Source organism: Juglans microcarpa x Juglans regia, chromosome 6D (genome assembly GCF_004785595.1).
Source record: "Juglans microcarpa x Juglans regia isolate MS1-56 chromosome 6D, Jm3101_v1.0, whole genome shotgun sequence".
NCBI lineage: Eukaryota > Viridiplantae > Streptophyta > Magnoliopsida > Fagales > Juglandaceae > Juglans > Juglans microcarpa x Juglans regia.
This window is the reverse complement of record NC_054604.1, coordinates 19546863-19568288: the sequence shown is the minus strand read 5'-3', so window position 1 is coordinate 19568288 and position 21426 is coordinate 19546863. Positions and strand designations below refer to the sequence as shown.

The window sequence follows — 21426 nt, the reverse complement described above, 5'->3', positions numbered from 1 at the left end:
TCCTCCACGACATTCTTTCTCATCCCGAATCACATTAAAATCTCCAAGGCCTAACCAAGCTGTCCCACTCGGGATGTCATTCCGTAATAAACGCCACATCTCTCGATGCTCATGATAACAACATTTTCAAAAAACTACTGAAATACAAAGTAGCTTTTCTTCAAACGAAACGGACACTGTGACATGTTGTGCACTAGCATTCAATATTGTAATCTGCAAATCAGCCTTCCAAAGTAACCATATTTTTCCACCATGACTTTGGTTTGAGTAGCAATCCTCAAATTGTAAAATTTTTTTTAACCATATCAGCTTTGATTCATTTGCAAAACGCTCTGCCAACATAACATAATTTAATTTCTTTTGTTGTGCTAATTTCCGTAGCCTCCTTTTTTAAGTACCGAACCCACGCAAATTCCAAAACAGAGGACCTCACATTATAGATTCAAGCGAGAGGGCTTGCCAGGCACCCTAGAGGAACTTCTAATAGACTTTACATTTTTTTCATCAAGCCTCATGCCGTTAGACTCATTATCCGAAGGACATTCTTTTGATTTTCCAAAATGCTCTGGTGGCTCACTATCAGACTCCGAAGAATATCCTCCCAATGAATTGGAGACATTCTCACAGGTCCCATGATCATCCAAAACAAAAATGGGTAGCTCCCCATCCAAACCTTTGGAAGAACCATCTTCAGCACTCAATTCATTAGCACCATCCCCAAGAGGTAGGGTATCCCCTACATTTTCTTCCTCTACCAACACCATGTGTTGATCCTGCACCACCCCCTTCACCAATACCATTGACTAATCCTTAGCATTTTCTCCCCGCTCACCACTCTCTTCGGCCACAAGTCGATTCTCAGCCACATCCTTCTCTATAGGGGATTGGAGTTAAGTCTCCTGGACCATCACCACTTCCATCGGAGAGGAGCAAGCACCCAGATTTTCAACACCAATTATATTCCCAGGAACAGAGTTTGGACTGACCTCAGACTCCACCACATTTTTCCTTTCACCCTCGTCAGGATTTTGTGGACACCAAATTTGCATCACCATTTTACCCTCTGCCTTGAGTCTTTCCTTCTCCTTCTTTCCCCCATCACGCCAATGGCAGATTTTTGAGTTATGTCCTTGAACATTACATCAACAGCAATACGCCGAAAGCATCTCATAAACGATCTCCATATAAAAGCTCGATTTCTTATATGGAGTTCCAATCCAGAGCCCAGGAAAAGATTTTTTGCCACATCCATCTCCACACACACTCGAGCCCCATCCGTCCGTGTAGCACATTTTGTTTTGTTATTGCGTCTCAGAAATGTAGCAAATGGAGCAACAATATTCCTCAAGAAAGACTCATGGTACATGTTCAGAGGTAGGCCAGGCAATACAACCCAAATAGGGACCAAGGAACGCTCCCTTTCTTCATTAAAATCATGCTGCCACTAGAAAGCATGGTATTGCACACCATCAATCTCAGTCCCTTCTCTCGACATTGCCTTCAAAAAGTCCTCCTCATTCAACAACCTGACAAACACATTTCTTGGTTGGCGCATCGAGGACAAAACCGGCTGCGAAACCAAACCCCAACGATTTCGAATAGAGGACCGAATAACATCCAGCGTTGGGTGTTTGTGAATAAATTTTAGGACCAACGAAAACTTGAACGGTTCAGCAGATCTTTCAATTTCTTACACACTTCACCATCAATTACTCAGGACGGCCTAAAGGGAACAACCACTTCCGGAAGAGCCTGGGGAGACTACGTAACCATATCAGCAAAGGTGCGCCGCAGTCACCTAGTCGTCGCTTGTGGGCCCTAAGGACCCATGGCTGCAACCATATCAGGCGCACGGTATAAACCAACAAACCCTAGTAGAGCTCAAAAAAGGAAAGCCATGTCACTGTTTAAAATAAAATATCAAAAAAAAAAAAAACCATCAAACTAACTGAACTGTAAAAGGTCAATATGTTGATGAAATTTATACCCATATCACTCAAACTGCAAGTGCCACGTACATGTGATTCCAGCCCTACTAATGAACAGTAAAGCATACATTTTAGAAAGAGAAATATTTCAATCACAAAATTAAAAGATCTTTGTCAACTATTGTGATAAATCAAATTGTAAAATATTACTTTTATAAAATAAATCTAACGGACTAAATCTAATCACAATAACTTTTTAAAATTATTTTTATAAAATCTCTTTATAAATCTAAGACTTTTAAAAAATGAAATATCTATGCTTAACACTGATAAGTCTCATTCTATCTTCCTCCTTGCCTTCCAGGCAATGCTTCAAAACAACTAACATTAAATACGTATCCCTTATTTTGATCCTTTTTTTTCACTTCGCCCTACATTTGAATGCAGCTTCTACGATGGGATGATGGAGGTCTTACGTTGGTGACGAGAGATTTTCTAGTTCAACTCTCACTATTTCGATCATTATTTTTGCAATGTTATGGTCGCTATGGGCCATCAAGAAACAAAGAAAGGCCGCAGTACCTCCATTGCCACCAGATCCTTGTGGCTTGCAGATAGTAGGGTACCTTCCGTTTATAGGTTGTAACGACCCAATCCAATATTATTAGGGATAAATTATAGATAGTTTCATTAGGCCTAAATTAGGTTAATGGGCCAATTATTATAGAAGCCCAATTGAGTGTTTGAGTATTTTTTTGTTAATAGACTACGGGCCTAAGATTTTTATTTTGGCGGATATCGATTTTCTTATAGGGCATGCCATGTTAGAATATTTTTAGATTAAGTGGAATTTTTTTTATGTACTGAGAAATTTTTATGGAACAAATTGGATTATTTTAGAGGTTAAATCGAATGCCAAAAACTCAAACAAAAACCCTATGCCATGCACGTCTCCCACTTCGCAGATTATTATTTTAAAGTTCTACCTCCATTAAGATTCCTAATTCATACCAACTACTATAAGTCTATACCCACGGCTTCAATCCCATGCACATGCACGTCTCTTTATCTAGTATATTCTTTTGAATCACCTATATATAGTACGCTCATCCCCTGGATGAAAAGAAAACTCCAAGTCGCACTCCTTTGAAGTCTTCCCTTCCATGCACGCTACCCTCCTCTTCAACCACCACCTCTAGGTACTTTCACCACAAGCTAGGTAAAACAATCATTCCTTTATGCCAACAACCCCCGGTCTCTCCCATCTCAAAGCGTAAACCGCCATGATTCACGCTGCCATGCACATGCCCAACCTCCTGCACAAAGCCTTTCCCTTCAGGGCAACGCCATAGCATGTGTGCGACCGTAAGTCCAAATCGTACCCCATGTGCAACCTTCCACCACCCAAGACCTCCTCTGTGAGGACCACTGAAAGCAACAGCCAACCCCGATTCATGCCAACCCCGTATGTTCAAGCCATCCAAAACAACCAATGACTACACCTTTCTGCCATTTCTATTGCCGCCCCTGCACTAACACCGTGATAGCCCACTGCTCAGCCATCGCATCCACCTTTTAAGAGAGCCGCTAGGTCAATCTCAAGCAAACAGAAAATCGGAAACAACCAACAACCATCGTACCTTTGTTTCTATACACCTAAAATAAAGAATTTTACTCAACTAACCCGTCACCTGTAAGCCACCGCCCCACCAGTTGCCGCAGCCACAAACAACACTACTAAAAGCAAAAGACGCCGGAGGACAAGCCTCCACCACCTGCCGCTACCCAACCACCTTGTTGTCGCCGCATTGCTGCCTTCTTGGTGAGTATTCTATGTAGTCTCTCTCACTCCAACAGCTTACTCTCTTTCCCTCTTGTTCATCTCTCTCTCTCTCTCATCACTTTCTCTCTCACTCCCACAGTGCGTTGTCGCCGCTCTTAACCGCGCCACCATCGAAATTCACTCAGGTTGCCACTAGTTACCTAGCTCACGGTAAGCACCTGTCGCACATTCCCGAATGCGTGAAACCAGTAGCACGAATTTTAGATGGTTAGTTAAATTACAAAATGCCCCTGCCCTTTTAGGATTAACAGTTGAGAATAATTTAGTCTTAAGAAGATTTTAGATTTAGGAAATATAGATTATTTTAGTAGTTTAGATTTTAAATAAAATCATATGTTTAATTAGAAATTTATGCAAATTACGTGTTTATTTTTATAGGTGACTGATTACGCGCCTAAAATAGTGGATTAGCGCTGCAAGGTAAATAGCATGATCATACACTTACACGTATGTATGGTAAACTGCATGTCTCTTATAAAAATATTATGCATGTATGCCCTCCATTGTAAGTCCCTTTTTATATACCGAAGTCATAATAAAATTATGAAAAATCCATGATTTTATGTGAAGATTTATGCATTAAATTATTTATGAAATTCATGATGTTATGAAAGAAATTATGCATTAAAAGATTTAAGAAAAGTCATGATTTTATGTGAGAGTTATGCATAAAAATAATTTATAAAAAGTCATGCATGATTTTATGTGAAGATTTATGTATTAAAATATTTATGAAAAATTATGATTTTATGTAAGGAAACATGTATCACAACATGTTATGAAGGAATGTGATTTCATCTGAAATCTATGATATGACAAGTATGCAAGTATGATTATGATGAAGTATGAATGATAAGACATATAACGGCCTATGTTATGATATGGAGACGGTACCTATGTTATGGGCATATTGTATTGCCAGGTCGTATATGCTGGTAGTGCACCAGTATGTTTTCCTTATGTATGGATTTCGCAATCGGCAGTCACGGGCGGAATCGAAAGCTACCTAGATTCGCTAACCTTAACTGACGGGGTCAACAGTGCGTATCGGCCTATGATAAGTGAAAGATAAGTTCACATTCATATTTATGTTATTTACGTATGTATTTATGAGTGCATGATTTTCAAGAAAATTTGAATGTTTATTATGTTTACTGTTTGATGTGTTGATTATTGAATATTCAACTCATTTTTATATATTTTTATGTTTATAACCACCCAGGTATTGATCTTTATGAGGATGGGACTGCAAGACAGGACTTTACCTAGGGAGGCAAGGCAAAGGCCTAAATAGTTTATGTCATGTTTAGTTTATAATTAAAGGTTCAAATAAATTATTTTGACAGACAAATGATACTTTAATATTTTTTTAAAATAAAGTGCTTCCGTAGACTCTATTTTGAATTTTAAGTATTTAATAAAGTTTATTTTATTTATGGAAGCTTTCGCATCTGGAGCATCGTTAAGAAGAAAAAGTTTTTAAGTTCAAGTTCAGTAGCTCACCGGTTTCTCGAAAATTTTAAAAATATTTTTATTGGGGAGCAGGGTGCATGTGTTACAGTTGGTATCAGAGCCACGCCAAAAGATTCTATAGACTTTTCAAAATAAAGAGAGGAAAACTTCTTGCAAAGAAATTTTTTTAAAAAGCAGAGGAGTTTTTCGAAAATTGAAAAGGAAGGAAATGAATGTCTAGGCCAAGGCCTCCCCAAGGCAACTTCGGCTCTGCAGTAAGTATTTTTAACTGTTACTATTTTATTGTTTTGATGGAGAAAAAATTATTAATTAAATATTTGTTAGATACATGCATGTTGAAGTGCACCTACTATGTGAAAGGGTTTTAGCGCATAAGGTAAGGAAGCTTCTAAATATGAGGTTCGAAATCTTTGGTTTTAAGATTGATGATGCATTTTGTTTACGAGGGAATAGTCTTATATTTTATAGCGTTTATTTGAAGAAACTATGGATGAATTCAATGGCTTTTGAAGTTATGATGTAGATTTCTGTACGGTGTATGGTACTTCATGATGATTGGTGGTATTCTTATATTCTATAGGTATCGCCAAGTACGAGTTGTAGGACTTAGGATCCAAACTTTGGGAAGTTTTAGGTTACTATTTGTTTAAGGTTATTATTGCATGTAGGGAGTTTTAATTACTTTATGTGGAATTTGGATAATCGTCTAGTCAAATTATTATTAGGCTTGTAATCCAAAACAAATATCAAGGTTTACATTTTTTGGGGGATTATGTGAGTTCTAAGAATAAATATCAAAGAACTAAAAGTCTGGAAATAATACTTTCGACTAATTGATCAAGGATTTAGAATAAAGACATTGAAATAATATAGTGAATACGTACATAGGTTCTTGAAGTATAGCAAATTCTGATGATGGAATTTTTATAAGGGAGATTGTAACAACCCGATCCAATATTATTAAGGATAAATTATAGATAATTTCATTGGGCCTAAATTAGGTTAATGGGCCAATTATTATAGAAGCCCAATTGAGTTTTCGAGTTTTTTTTTTTTAAATAAAGAGCTTCTGCAGACAATATTTTCGATTTTTAGTTAATAAAGTATATTTTATTTATAGAATCTTTCGTATCTGGTGCGTCATTAAGAAGAAAAAATTTTTAAGTTCATGTTTAGTAGCACACCGGTTTTCCAAAAATTCTAAAAATATTTTTATTGGGGAGCGGGGTGTTACATAGATACAGAACTTCATACAAAATTTGAGCAATTGTGTGGGATCTAGGGCTCCATCTGTAGGTTTGGCTTGCAAATAAGTTGTGCATTGTGATTAGCTCCCCCTTGCTAGTTAAAGAAGTTCTTCATGACCAAGACGCAATATTTTCCAGCCGTGATGCGAACAGAGCTATACTTGCGGTCACATATGGGGAGCCAATATTACTTTTTCCTCGAATGGTCCTGTCTAGAAGATGTTGCGAAAAATGTTTGTGTGAGAGATGTTTAGTGCATCAAATCTTGATACTACCTTTGCTTTTCGAAGAGAAGAGGTAAGGAACACCATTAAAAATGTGTATGACAAAATAGGTACCCCAATAGATTTAGGAGAACTGGTATTTGTGATGGCAATGAATGCCATCATGAACATGTTGTGGGGCGGCACACTACGAGGTGAGGAAGGGGCTAAGTTTGGAGCTGAGTTTAAGCATATGCTTTCGGATTTAATGTTCCTACTGGGAAAACCAAATGTTTCGGACCTTTTCCTTGCATTAGCAAGTTTTAATTTACAAGGGATCGTATGGGAAGCAAAGGGAATTTCCCAAAGCATGAACAAGTACTTTTTTTTTTTTTTTTTTTTTGAAGAGCTGGTAGCCACCCTCATAGCAACCCCATCCCAAGTTTATTAACCAACCCTCACTTATAGTAGAGGAATATTGTGGTTACAAATCAAGCATCTGGGAGTTTACAAATAGGAAAAGAACAACTTCCAAAACACAAAACAACCAAAAAGAGAACAAAAGAAACAAAAGACCACACCCAGAAATCAAAGCGGAACTAAACAGGCCTAATAGAAAAAAACTAAACATGCTTAATAAACTAATAGTAAACTAAACATGCCTAGCAAAATCAGAAAGCAAAAGACCACAACCAGAAGCAAAACGGAACTAAACAATCCTAATAGAATAAACTAAACATGCCTAGCAAAAATCCTGTAAAGAAGCCTAAAAACAAAACAAATAAAACAAACCTTACGTACGTATTGAAGGCAACCCTGCCTTATCTATCCGAATAACACCCTTTAAGAATCTCAGAAAGTGTCAAAAATCTCCATAAACTACATTACTTCCTAGCCCACATTGTTTAGCTAAAAAGTCAGCCGCTTGGTTCCCTTCACAGAATTGATGAATGACACGGATATCCATTCCTTGTAATTCATGACTAAGCTCATTCCACTAGTCCCATAAATACCAAAGAGTGCATTTCCCTAACCTGAACCAATCCACAATCAACTTAGAATCACTTTCAATAATTATCTTAGAAAAATATAGGCTTTTACAAAGCCGAATCCCTTCCAAAATAGCTCTCAATTCAGCTTTATTATTTGTTCCAAGACCAAAATGAGCCGAGAAGGCTACTTTAAAATTTCCATCCATATCTCGCAAGATACCCCCACCTTCAGAAGACCCTGGATTATTTGGACAACTCCCATTGCAATTAAGCTTAATCCATCCCGACGGAGGCTTTGACCATTTAACAAGCATACATTTTCGAGTAATAATTCTTGGTATCTCCAAATTTAAATCATTTAGCACATCAAGATCCTTTTTGTTGAGTTGCCGTTGCACTTTCAACTCAGTCGCCATCTTTTTTAGCAACATTTTAACTGAGGTCCACACTTGCATCACACTAATTTCCAGCCCCTCCATACGTACTTTGCATCTTCTAGTCCATAAACACCAAGTGATAATAAAATGTAGCATACCAATAAGCTTACCCACAAAAGAGGATTTTTTAACGCGAATCATCCAAGCTGATATTCTAGCTTTCCAAGTACTGAACATCAAACACGACACCTTCAAAAGCCTACTCGCAAATTCCCAAACATGAGAGGCTATCTGACTTGTGACTAAAACATGATCAATACTCTCCCTAGCATGCGGTATACAATAATCACACGCAGAAGCAAGAGAGATCCCCTTATTTTGAACTCTCTCATCTGTTGCCAAACTTTGAAACCAAGCTCTCTAGTTGTAGATGGAAACTTTTTTCGGCAACCACCTGTTCCAAAGCCACTCATGCCATGGCATTTGAATCCCTTTTTCCTGAATTACGTCCCACGCAGTAGTAGTAATGAATTGTCCATCCGAAGTTGGTTTCCACACACAAATATCCAACCCAGTGTGCCCATAAATTTTGGTCTGCAAAATTTCTTCCGTGATTGTCTCTCCCAATAGTGCCCTCAAAAGATCAACATTCCATGCCTGATCCATCCAACAGTCTCTGATACGAAGTCTCTTATTACTGATATCTTGAATTTTGGTTGATAGAGAACCCAAAGCTAACAATCTATGAAACCAAAAAAAAAAAAAAAAAAAAAAAGAATTTCCATTGCGCAACAGAATCTAGACGTTGTCTATAACTTCCGGAACGAGCTTCAATAGCGACCTCCACATTCTCGAATCCGTAGCTCTGGGAGCACAAAACAAAGGATGGCCGTCCCTTAGATATTTAGCATGAAAAAAAATCTGCTCACAACCCTTCGGACGTTAATAAGCGATATGCAAACTTCATGTGTAGAGACTTCTGAACCTCATGTAAATCCCTCAGCCCCAAACCACCTTCGTTAGTAGGTTTGCAGATTTTAGCCCATGATCTCCAATGCAATTTTCTTCTTCCCTCCACATCGCCCCAAAAGAAATTGGCTAATATAGAATTTATCCAATCAAGAGTCCCCTCCGAAACATGATATGTATAGGTATACTAGATAGCACATGTCTCAATAAAATTAATCGAGCACCTTGTGAAAGTAACTGGAATTTCCAGCCCGCCACTTTTTTCCGTATTTTCTCAACTAGCGCCTCAATGATGTGAGAAGTAAGTCTACCTGTAACAAGCGGTGCACCCAAATAGGTCACAGGAAAATGACCTTCCTTAAATCTTGTCACCCTCAACAAATCATGTTTCCGAGATGGATTTATTAATTTAGAAGGAAAAATCACCGATTTCTCCCAACTTATCTTTTGAATGGACCAACTTTCGTAAAGAGCCAAAATCTCAACAAGTCGCTTAATAGATTTTTCCCCCCATTAGAGAAGATCAGCAGATCATCAACATACAACAAATGAGAAACTAGAAAAGCCCCCACTGGGTGATAAAATCTCCCAATCCGACCATTCTCCAATTTTTTTCTAAGCAATCTGGTTAACACCTCCTCCATGATAATAAAAAGATAAGGAGATAAAGGATCCCCTTGTTGTAGCCCCTGAGCAGATTGAAAAAAAATCTTTAAAGGTTACATTCATCATCACCGAAAACCAAGGAGACCTTATACATTCACCAATCAAATTGTAGAAAATATTGGAGAAGCCGAAGGACTTAAGAACTTCCAAGAGAAAGCTCCAATCCACTCGATCATAAGCCTTAGCCATATCAATATTTAGCATGACATTATCACCCAAAGTTTTCCTACGATGAAAGTGCACCATCTCTTGGGCAAGGGTGATGTTTTAAAAAATACTGCATCCCAGTACAAAAGCACCTTGTTCATGGGAAACCAACTTCTGAATAATCTGAATCAGATGAGCCACAATAATTTTTGAAAAAACCTTATAGGCCACTGAACACAAACTAATAGGTTGGAATTTATCAAAGCTAGACGGGCCAGGCACTTTCGGAATCAAAATAATAAAAGATGATGTAAAGGACCTGGTTAAAAGACCACCCCTGAAGAACTCCCTAGCAGCTTCAATAAGATCATCTTTAATAATGTCCAAATATTTTATATAGAAACCAGATCCAAACCTATAGGGCCCCGGACTACTTTGCTAAGGAATTGAAAACACAGCTTCTTTCACTTCATTCTCTATCGGTTCCGCACACAACATTTGGTTATACACGTCCAAAATAATCAGAACAATCAAGCTTGATAAATCAGCTTGCACCATGTCGCAAGACTTTGAAAGAAAATCCCGAAAACATGTGCAGCGCCCAAGTGAACAGACTCGACACTATCCAATGTTGTGCCATCCAATAAAACCATTTGAGAAATTTGGGCCTTTTATGCCTTTGATTAATCACAGAGTGAAAAAATTTTGTGTTCTAACCCCCTTCCACAACCACTTCTTTTTAGCAATTTGTCCCAACCGGATAAACAGATGAAGAGTTTGGCCAAGGCCAAAGAAGAGGGGGAAGACAAAGACAAGACAAAAGGACCTTTTGCATGTTCTCTTGGAAATGAGGGAGTAGAACAACGGTGCATATTCAATTATCATGACCCAACACAAGGTCGTGCTTTTGATATGTATTTGTCCACTCTTCTACTTTTGTGTCTTATTAGTTTAGAGCCGAATTGAAGTTGGCCATTTATATTTTTAGCTAATTCCTAGACATCAATCAAATTTTTTTTTTTTTTTTTTTTTTTTGTTTTTCCATTTTCAATTCAACTAATCACCTTACTCATGCTTAAATAGGACATAGTGGTGGCTGCATCTGACACAACAACGACCATGTCAGAATGGGTAATGGCAATGCTGATGAAACATTCAGAGACAATGAGAAAAGTCCATGAAGAATTAACATAAATCATGGGGATGGATAACTTAGTCGAAGAATCCCATTTGCCCAAATTACAATATTTAGATGTTGTAATTAAATAGACATTTTGTCTGCACCCACCTCTTCCTTTCCTATTACCTCGTACTCCAAGTGAATCTAGCATAATTGGAGGGTACCATGTACCCAAAGGTTCTAGTATTTTCGAGAATGTTTGGGCTATACAAAGGGACCCAAAGTATTGGGACAATCCATTGGAATTCAAACCTGAGAGGTTTCTAAATGATGGTAATGGTAGAGTAGGTTATTCATGCAACAATTTTAATTATTTTCCATTTGGGTCAGGGAGAAGAATATGCGCGGGTCTTACACTAGGAGACAAGACACTCAAATACATTCTGTCTTCATTTTTGCACTCCTTCGAATAGAAATTGCCACAGGGTTCAGAGATTGATGTTTCAGACACTTATGTTATCATTACCAAGAAGAAGAATCCAACAGTTGCAATTCCAACTTCAAGGATGTCCAAATCTGAGCTTTACACAGAATGGTACGATGCGAGAAATATACTTAGTTGCTTTGCATACCAATTGTTGAACCCTCAATCCGTACGTGTCATTTAGTGGAAGCCATGACACCGGGATGATGACCACACGAATCACGCACCCCATCGACAAGTGCTCTGAGTGTGTGCAACATGCAATAAGTGGGTAATATAATAATCACAGCGGATTGAAAGAGGCATTCATGCTAAGTACCAGAAAGTTAAAGTCTACAACCCAATCGAATACTCCTCACAAAAATTATTACAATTATCCAACTGATAAAGCAAAATAATGGCAAATCTCTCTCCAATCACAACTACAAATACTCCAAGTCACCACTCATCGGGTGGGGTCGTTTCATCGTGCTCAAACCCATTCTCTGCATCAAAGACTATGGTTCCATAAGACGAAACTGTAGGTGGAAATGTCACCGTGAGATTATTCCATAAGACGGAACTGTAGGTGGAAACGCCACCGTGAGATTATGAAATCTCAGAAAACAACCAAACAACATCCACGAAATTAAAACATATTAATACAACCAATACGTCCACAGTCATATAGTAAAACATACAAGAACAAATCTGCCCAATTTTCCCAAAAATACACATTTTAATCACACGCCAAAAACCCCATTTTGGCCCAAACACAACAATTTATTTTAGTGTACACCATGGTTTCCCCTATGAATCATCCGTACATCCTGACTCCCTTCGTCACACCACGGGTAACGACCGTGCGTATCACTTCGTAATGAGTGATGCCCAGCTCCACGCCCAGCGCATACCGTGACCAAGCATCCTCTAGCCCCCGCCAGCAAGGGGCCACGGAGTCGGCACGAGAGCATTAACGTCTCGTCCAAGCCCGTTGTCGCCCGACGACAATCTAGGTGACGTCACATCAGTTTTTTACGCTCCCGATAACCAGAGGAGTTCCACCGAGATAATGACCCATTTTGGCTTGGGGTCGTGATACACACGCACCCACCAAAATATTACTAAGACATGAAAGCCCAATTTTCAAGTCACATGATATAGCAGAACATAACACAGCTAAATAGTCAAGACAGATATTTATAAAGGTAAATATGCAGATGCATGATAAACAAATATTGGATGACATGGCAGAACACTCATCAAACAACACAACAACATACAGTATCACAACAATCATGAGTTCACAGTTTCACAAACCAACTGCATGTGTTTGCCCATCCTCCGTTTCTGGCCCAAGGCCCAAACCAACCTCAACTACAGTTTAATTTTCTCAACGCTCCATTGTGCCCAAGGCCCAGTCCAACCAACCAGACAGCAGAAAAGCATTAGTGTAAAAATATTATTTTAATCTCAAAGCAGTCGCATCGGAAGATTACTTACAGCGGGAGGCAATAGACTTATGGATGAGCAAGTGCGCTGCCATAGGGTAACCAGTGCGCGCGTCGCTACGCGGATGGACACCAAAATGTTAGTAAAATAATAAGAATGCAAACGGTATTTAAATTAATCAACGGTATTTAAAAAATTTGTACTGATTATATGAGATGAGATGAAGTGAGATAGTTTGGTTTTAAACTTTCACATCTATCTTTCTCAATCGTGGTTAGACACTGATCATCGATCAGAAGGACAAAGGGACGTACAAGATAGTTTCCTACATCAATATTGAATCAGAGTTCTATAGAGAATTTGGTCATGCTCGCCAGGAGGATGACGCATACACATTCTCCGTTAGAGGCGTCTCAGTACAATTTTCAGTTAATGCAGTTACTGATTTTCTTGTTATCTATCGACTACCCACTGGATATCCTAACATAGTGTCTAGAGAGTCTACATCTGCAGGCAATGGGGAGACCGCAGGGGAAGAGGATACTATGATGCCTGATGAGATCGATGGCCTCACTAATCGTGAGGTTCGTCAGTTAGTTGTGGGTCCTGATGCTCCTTCCTATGATGGGAGCAAGAGCATCAAACGGGTGGGCTTATCTAGTTTTTTCAAAATCATGAACATTATAATAACCAACAACATAGGTCCGCGACTGCACAAGACTAAGGTGAGCATGGACTGGACATGATTTATGTTACAAGTCGCTCGTGGGATGCCTATCGACCTAGCGAGATATATATTCACTAGGATTCGATCAGAGACTACCAATTTTACGATTTGTAGAGTTTTATTTTATTCAGTGTACTTGGTTACTCCTTTTGATATATATAATACTTTTATTTGTCAAAAAAAATTTATGATAGATGTATTGCCGTTTGGAGTCCTACTCACACGATTTCTTTTAGAGAAATGAGTCAGGCCAAATTTGTTTAAGCGTGTTCGAGAGCCGATTGGACCGATCCACTCAACGAACTTGTCTCGTAACACCGGACACTCCAAATTTCGTATTCATGCACGCATTACAGAGGCGGTCAACACTCAAGGAGGTGCACAAGACGTATTTGGTGAGACATCTACACAGGATGCATCATGTAGTGCTACTCATGAGGAGATTGCAAATATCGTGTGTGCATAGATGAGCACACAGACATCAGAGATCACTGATGCAGTCCAAGTCACCCTCGCAGAGACTGAATTGAAGCTCATGTCTCAAGCGACTGATATTGAGACACACCTTGCTGGAGTCTAGGCAGTTCTACCCGATCTGGCCCTGTAGTGTATATATTTTATTCGCATTAAATGTGCTTTTTTGTATCGAAAATCGTGATTATTTGTATTTTGTATAATTCATTTAAGCATTCAAATATTCATATATTATATTCCCGCCATACATTATATTTTTGTGATGCAATTAATGCATGATTTTTATTTTTAGTGTTTGCTAACTTATTTATTGTTAATTATGTTTTTTTTTTCATTTTGCTCAATTATCATTCACGATAATATAAAAATTGACACTATAAGTAATATTTATTTAACTAAAAATCTTATTTAACATAAAATAAATCACTAAAATATTTTTACATTGATTACATAAAATTAATTTATGATTTCGCAAATATTTTATGTTCCGTTCGAATAAGATTTGAAAAAATTTCCCCCAATTTTAATTTAATTTCCTACTAAATGATTCGTTCGAATGCATAAATGTTGTGTTCGAATGCAATATGTGCAGTTTGGACAATCTTACAACCTTCTTGCCAAATTTTCCAACCAAATCTTTCCCATTCCGACACAACTTGATATTCGAACAGATTTGAACTTTCTCCGGCAAAATAAATTACTGCTACATCAAGATTACTATTTGAACAAATTATAAATTATTCGAACAAACAATAATTCCATATTCGAATGGATTTTTTGCTGTTGGAATGGTTGACTTTTTGAGACCACCTAATTCGTCACAAAAGATATTGTTCGAACAGATATTTAGCAATTCAAAACTTTTTTTAAAATCATCCATTATTGGGTCACCAATAACTATTTTTAAAGATGAAATTTAGTTCAATCCGTAATAATTTTATCCCTAAAACTAAAATTTGTTGCTGTGAACATACGTGGCCTCTAAATGACAACAACCACATGGTGCTAATAACTTATGTGGTAATAATCTTTTCAATATTTATAAAATAAACAAATTCCTTTTAAAATGTTGAAAAAGTTCCTCCTCGATTCAAGGATCAAGACATTTTAATAATCGTATTATTTAAAAGCGTTGAATAGAGACTTTCAAAGCATGCATGCAGTCCGGCCACGGCAAATCAGCACATCGAAGAAACACATGATGAACGTTCAACCACGAACAGATTATTTATGCAACAACTCCCAGAACAGACAAAAACTCTCGCATTCATTGAATGCTAGCAATTTTATTATATATTTATTATGACTTGATCTATTAAAAATTGATAATTTAATATATTCTAATATTTGTAGACAAATTCAGCGTAGGAATTTTGTAAAAAAGTTTGTTCCAAAAAAGAATGCACTTTTTTAATTTTTTTAAGGTGTGGTGTACATTTTAATAAAGATTTATACAAACTTATTTAGTCAAACTTTGTACAAATCATTTCTATTTAAAACATACATACTGAAGATTGCCATGGCATATATTCATATAATTAAAGTTTGTGTCAGCTGCCTGGACTGTAGTTGTAACGCAGCTAGCCTTTCAATGACAACAACCACATGGTGCTAATAACTTATGTTGTAATAATCTTTTCAAGATTTATAAAATAAACAAATTTTCCTTTAAAATGTTGAAAAATTCCTCATCGATCCAAGGAGCAAGACATTATAATAATCTTTTGTTAATGGAAGAAAAGTACTATATATAAATATATGTCATGTCTCTAATTAATTGGTAGATATGTTGATAATATCTTTTGTACTTGAATTTATGTCTATAATATTTTTGTATTATATATATCACAATATATATATATATATCATGAAAATATATAAACATATATATTTATATCACAATATGAAAATATACTGAAAAGTGCGGTTGGTATGGGGACCAAAACAAGATTGCGAGATATTGACTTGTTACTCCAGTTCTTCTGGTTTGATTATGCAATTTAGATAAGATAAAATGAAATATTTTATTAAAAGTTAAATAAAATATTATTATAATATAATTTTTATTATTATTTGTTTTCAAGATTTGAAAAAGTAAAATTGTTTAATATAGTTTGTGTGAGAGTTTAGAAAAATTATGCTTATTATATAAGATGAGATGCGATGAGTTGAGATAGTTTGGTTTTGAACTCTCGCATCTGTTTTCTCAATCGTGGTTAGACACCGATCATCGATCAGAAGGATGAAAAGACATACAAGATAGTTTCTTACATCAATATTGCATCTGAGTTCTATATAGAACTTGGTCGTGCCAGCCAGGAGGATGACGCATACACATTCTCCGTTCGAGGCATCCAAGTACAATTTTCAGTTGATGTAGTTGCAGGTTTTCTTGGTATCTCTCAACTGTCCACTGCATATTCTAACATAGCGACTACAGAGTCTACATCTGCAGGCGATGGGGAGACTGCAGAGGAAGAGGATATTGTGATGCCTGATGAGATTGATGACCTCGCTGATCATGAGGTTCGTCAGTTGGTTGTAGGTCTTGATGCTCCTTCCTATGATGGGAACAAGAGCATCAAACAGGTGGATTTATCTAGTTTTTTCAAGATCATGAACATTATAATAGCCAACAACATCTATCTGCGACTGCACAAGACTGAGGTGAGCATGGACCGAGAATAATTTATGTTACGAGTCTTTCCTGGGGTGCCTATCGACCAAGCGAGATATATATTCTCTAGGATTCAATCAGAGACCACCTATATTACGAGAGGTAGAGTTTTATTTTATTTGGTATACTTGGTTACTGTTTTTGATATATATAATATTTTTATTTATCAAAAAAAATTTATGACAAATATATTGTCGTTTGGAGATTGGGTCGCCCTCGCAGAGACTGAATTAAAGCTCATGTCTCAAGCAACTGATATTGAGACACGCCTTACTGGAGTCGAGGCAGTTCTACACAATTCGGCCCTGTAGTGTAGATATTTTGTTTGCATTAAATGTACTTTTTTATATGGACAATCATGACTATTTGTATTTTGTATAATTAATTTAAGTATTCAAATATTCATACATTATATTTCCGCCATATATTATATTTTTGTGATGCAATTAATGTATGGTTTTTATTTTTAGTGTTTGCTAGCTTATTTATGGTTAATTATGTTTTTTTTTTATTTTACTTAATTTTCAATCACGATAATATAAAAATTGACACTATAAGTAATATTTATTTAATTAAAAATCTTACTTAACATAAAATAAATCACTAAAATATTTTTACATTGATTACTTAAAATTAATTTATGAATTCACAAATATTTTATGTTCTGTTCGAATAAGGTTTAAAAAAATCCCCGCCAATTTTAGTTTCCCACCAGATGATCTGTTCGAATGCATAAATGTTGTGTTCGAACGCATTTTGTGCAGTTCGAACAATCTTGCGACCTTCTCACCAATTTTTCCCACCAAATTTTTCCCATTCGAACAAATAAATTGATGGTTGAACGGATTTGAACTTTCTAAGACAAAATAAATTACTTCTCCATCAAGATTACTATTTAAACAAATTATAAATCATTTAAATATACATTAATTTCATGTTCGAATGGATTTTTTGCTATTTGAACAGGTTGACTTTTTGAGACAACTTAATTTGTCACAAAAAATCTTATTCGAATAGATATTTAACTGTTCGAACGTTTTTTAAAAATTATCCATTTTTTAAGATGAAATCAATAACTATTTTTAAAGACAAAATTTAATTCGTTTCGAAATAATTTTATCTCTAAAATTAAAATTTGTTATAGCGAACCTATCTGTCCTTTCAATGACAAGAACCACCTAGTGCAAATAACTTACGTAGTAATAATCTTTTCAAGATTTATAAAATAAACAAATTTCTCTTTAAAATGTTGAAAAGTTCCTCCTCGATCCACGGAACAAGACATTATAATAATCTTATTATTTAAAAGTGTTGAATGGAGACTTTTAAAGCATGCATGCAGTCCGGCCTGTGGACATAAGCACATTCTAAAAACACATGATGAACAACCACGAACAGATAATTTATGCAACAACTCCCAGTACAGACAAAAACTCTCGCATGCATTGAAAGCTAGCAATTTTATTATATATTTATTATGACTTTTTTAAGGTGAGGTGTGCGTTTTAATAAAGATTTATACAAAACTTATTTATTCAAAGTTTGTACAAATAATTTCTAATTAAAAAATACAAATGAAAGATTGACATGACATATATTTATATAATTAAAGTTTGTGTCAGATGCTATCTATGCAGTGGAGTTGTAACGCAGCTGGTCTTTCAATGACAAGAACCACCCCCTACCAAAAAAAAAGAAAATGACAAGAACCACCTAGTGCTAATAACTTATGTTGTAATAATATTTTCAAGATTTATAAAATAAACAAATTTCCTTTAAAACGTTGTAAAAGTTCTAGCCAAGGACCAAGACATTATAAAAATATATCATGTCTCTAATTGATAGATATGTTGATAATATCTTTCGCTGTTGAAGTTATGTTTATAATATTTTTGTATTATATATATCACAATATATATATCATTAAAATATATAAACATATATATTTATATCACAATATGAAAATATACGGGAAAGTGTAGGTATGGGGACCAAAACAAGATTACGAGGTATTGCCTTGTCACTCTAGTACTTCTCGTTTGGTTATATAATTTGGATGAGATGAGATGAAATATTTTGTTGAAAGTTAAATAAAATATTATTATATTTTTATTTTTATTATTATTTGTTTTTAGGATTTGAAAATTTAAAATTGTTTATTATATTTTGTGTGAGAGTTTGAAAAAATTATATTGATTATATGAGATAAGATGAGGTGGGACAGTTTGGTTTTTAACTCTCGCATCTGTCTTTCTCAATCGTGGTTAGACACCGATCATCAATCAGAAGGACGAAGGGACATACAAGATAGTTTCTTACATTAATCTTGCATCTGAGGTCTATAGAGAACTTGGTTGTGCCAGCCAGAATGATGACGTATACACATTCTCCGTTTGGGGCGTGTCTGTACAATTTTCAGTTGATGCAGTTACTGATTTTCTTGCTATCTCTTTACTACCCACTACATATCCTAACGTAGTGCCTAGAGAGTCTACTCGTGTAGGCGATGGGAAGACTACATAGGAAGAGGATACTGTGATGCCTGATGAGATTGATGGCCTCGCTGATCATGAGGTTCGTCAGTTGGTTGTGGGTCCTGATGCTCCTTCCTGTCATTGGAGCAAGAGCATCAAACATGTGGACTTATCTAGTTTTTTCAAGATCATGAACATTATAATAGCTAACAACATCGATCTGCAACTGCACAAGATTGAGGTGAGTATGGACCAGGTATGATTTATGTTATGGGTCGCTCGTGGGGTGTCTATCGACCACTTTTTTTTTTTAAAAAAAAAAAGAGCTAAAGGTCACATGTCCAATAGTGACCCCCTCCCATATTTATTAATAAGAGCCCTCACTTTGGAGGAGGAATACCATGATAACAAAACAAGGTCCATAGGTAATCCCAAAAAACCACAAACCAGAAAAAAAAACCAACTATAACAAGCCTATGGAACAAAAAGGAAATAGAAAACCACCACAAAGAAACCAGACCTAACATCGTAAAGAGGGAAGGCCCAAAGAATCCAAACGAATCAGGCCTCAAAGCCCCTTCCTTGGCTAACCAATTCGCCACCCTATTACCTTCACGAAAAATATGCTAGAAACGACAATGAATTGTGCAGGATAAATTAACAATTTCCTCCAAAAAATTCTCTAGGTACCACACACCACATCTCCCTCTGAGCCACCAAGAGATAACCACCACAGAATCCATTTGAACTATCACATTCGAGATGTTCAACAATTTGCAATTCAACTGATCACCTTACTCATGTTTAAATAGGACATAGTGGTGGTTGCATCCGACATCACAACGACCATGTCGGAATGGGTGATGGCAATGCTGCTGAAACATTCAGAGACAATGAGAAAAGTCCATGAAAGATTAACAGAAATCGTAGGGATGGATAACTTAGTCGAAGAATCCCATTTGCCCAAATTACAATATTTAGATGTTGTAATTAAAGAGACGTTTCGTTTGCACCCACCTATTCCTTTCCTAATACCTCGTACTCCAAGCGAATCTAGCATCATTGGAGGGTACCATGTACCCAAAGGTTCGAGTGTTTTCGTGAATGTTTGGGCTATACAAAGGGACCCAAAGTATTGGGACAATCCATTGGAATTCAAATCTGAGAGGTTTTTAAATGATGGTTATGGTAAAGTAGATTATTTGGGCAATAATTTTAAGTATTTTCCATTTGGGTCAGGGAGAAGAATATGCGTGGGTCTTACACAAGGGGAAAGGATATTCAAATACATCCTAGCTTCATTTTTGCACTCCTTTGACTAGAAATTGCCGCAAGGTTCAGAGATTGATGTTTCAGACACTTATGGTATCATTACCAAGAAGAAGAATCCAACAGTTGCAATTCCAACTCCAAGGTTGTCCAAATCTGAGCTTTACACAGGATAGTACAATGCGAGAAATATACTTAGTTGCTTTGCATACCAATACAATGTATGAAGTCTCTATATGCACAATAACCAATGAGGTTGTGATGGTTTTCACTTCCTATACTCTATATTTACACTCTGTGTCCAAATTTGTGCAATTATTGGCCTATGAATAAAATCTTAGTTTGGCAATTCATTTTCTTCTTATTTTGCCACTAACTAACGTGGTTTTATAATAAACAAAGGTTTTTATGGGCAAGCAGTATTGTAATGTTCATATCAAAATTCTACTATCAGAACCTCAAGCCCTTTAATTATATTTTATTTTGCAATTGGTAAAAGGGGATTTATTTCTTTCATTAGTTGCCAACAACTTTTTTTACGACATAACACATATTCAACTAATTACTATTAGAGATTGATTCAAGATCTGTGAGAGCCAAGATATGTGACTTCTAAGACTCTTTCAACAATTCTAAATGGCAACTCATCTATAATTATCATATTGCGAATAGACAACCTTACAACCTCTTCACTATATTTGTGAGTTACAGGATTCCTCATCGTATTACCATCACTATCTCCAACCCTCTCATTGGGTGTTGCCTTACCCACCAATATTTTTTGGTACCTATCCAAATGCCCACGTTTATGAGAATTTATGGGACATGAAGGCAAATCGTTTTGCATGGTTGAATATTCGATCCTCTTTGAGTGGCAAGCGTACATCCAGCCATAATAATTACACTTAACTTTAGGCTCATCTAC

At 36.4% G+C, this 21426-nt stretch overlaps 1 protein-coding gene and 1 pseudogene across 1 annotated transcript; one reads left to right on the top strand and one right to left on the bottom strand.

Moving 5' to 3' along the window:
* Positions 1-890: 890 nt before the first annotated feature.
* On the bottom strand, positions 891-8102 carry LOC121235443. Its single transcript, XM_041131789.1, has 3 exons — positions 7729-8102; positions 1468-1526; positions 891-1129 (listed from the first exon to the last, which is right to left on the bottom strand). The coding sequence occupies exons 1-3, from the start codon at positions 8100-8102 to the stop codon at positions 891-893; spliced, it is 672 nt and encodes a 223-aa protein (XP_040987723.1).
* Positions 8103-20080: 11978 nt separating this feature from the next.
* On the top strand, positions 20081-20677 carry LOC121235442 (annotated as a pseudogene).
* The last annotated feature ends 749 nt before the right edge of the window (positions 20678-21426 follow it).

Coding starts and splice junctions, on each gene's coding strand:
- LOC121235443 (XM_041131789.1), bottom strand. CDS start 8,102: ATGGCGACTGAGTTGAAAGTGCAACGGCAACTCAACAAAAAGGATCTT. Junction 1,527..7,728: donor TTGATTGTGGATTGGTTCAG/GTTAGGGAAATG, acceptor TGTGTTTGTCAG/GTTGTTGAATGAGGAGGACT. Junction 1,130..1,467: donor AGAAGGGACTGAGATTGATG/GTGTGCAATACC, acceptor GTAATGTTCAAG/GACATAACTCAAAAATCTGC.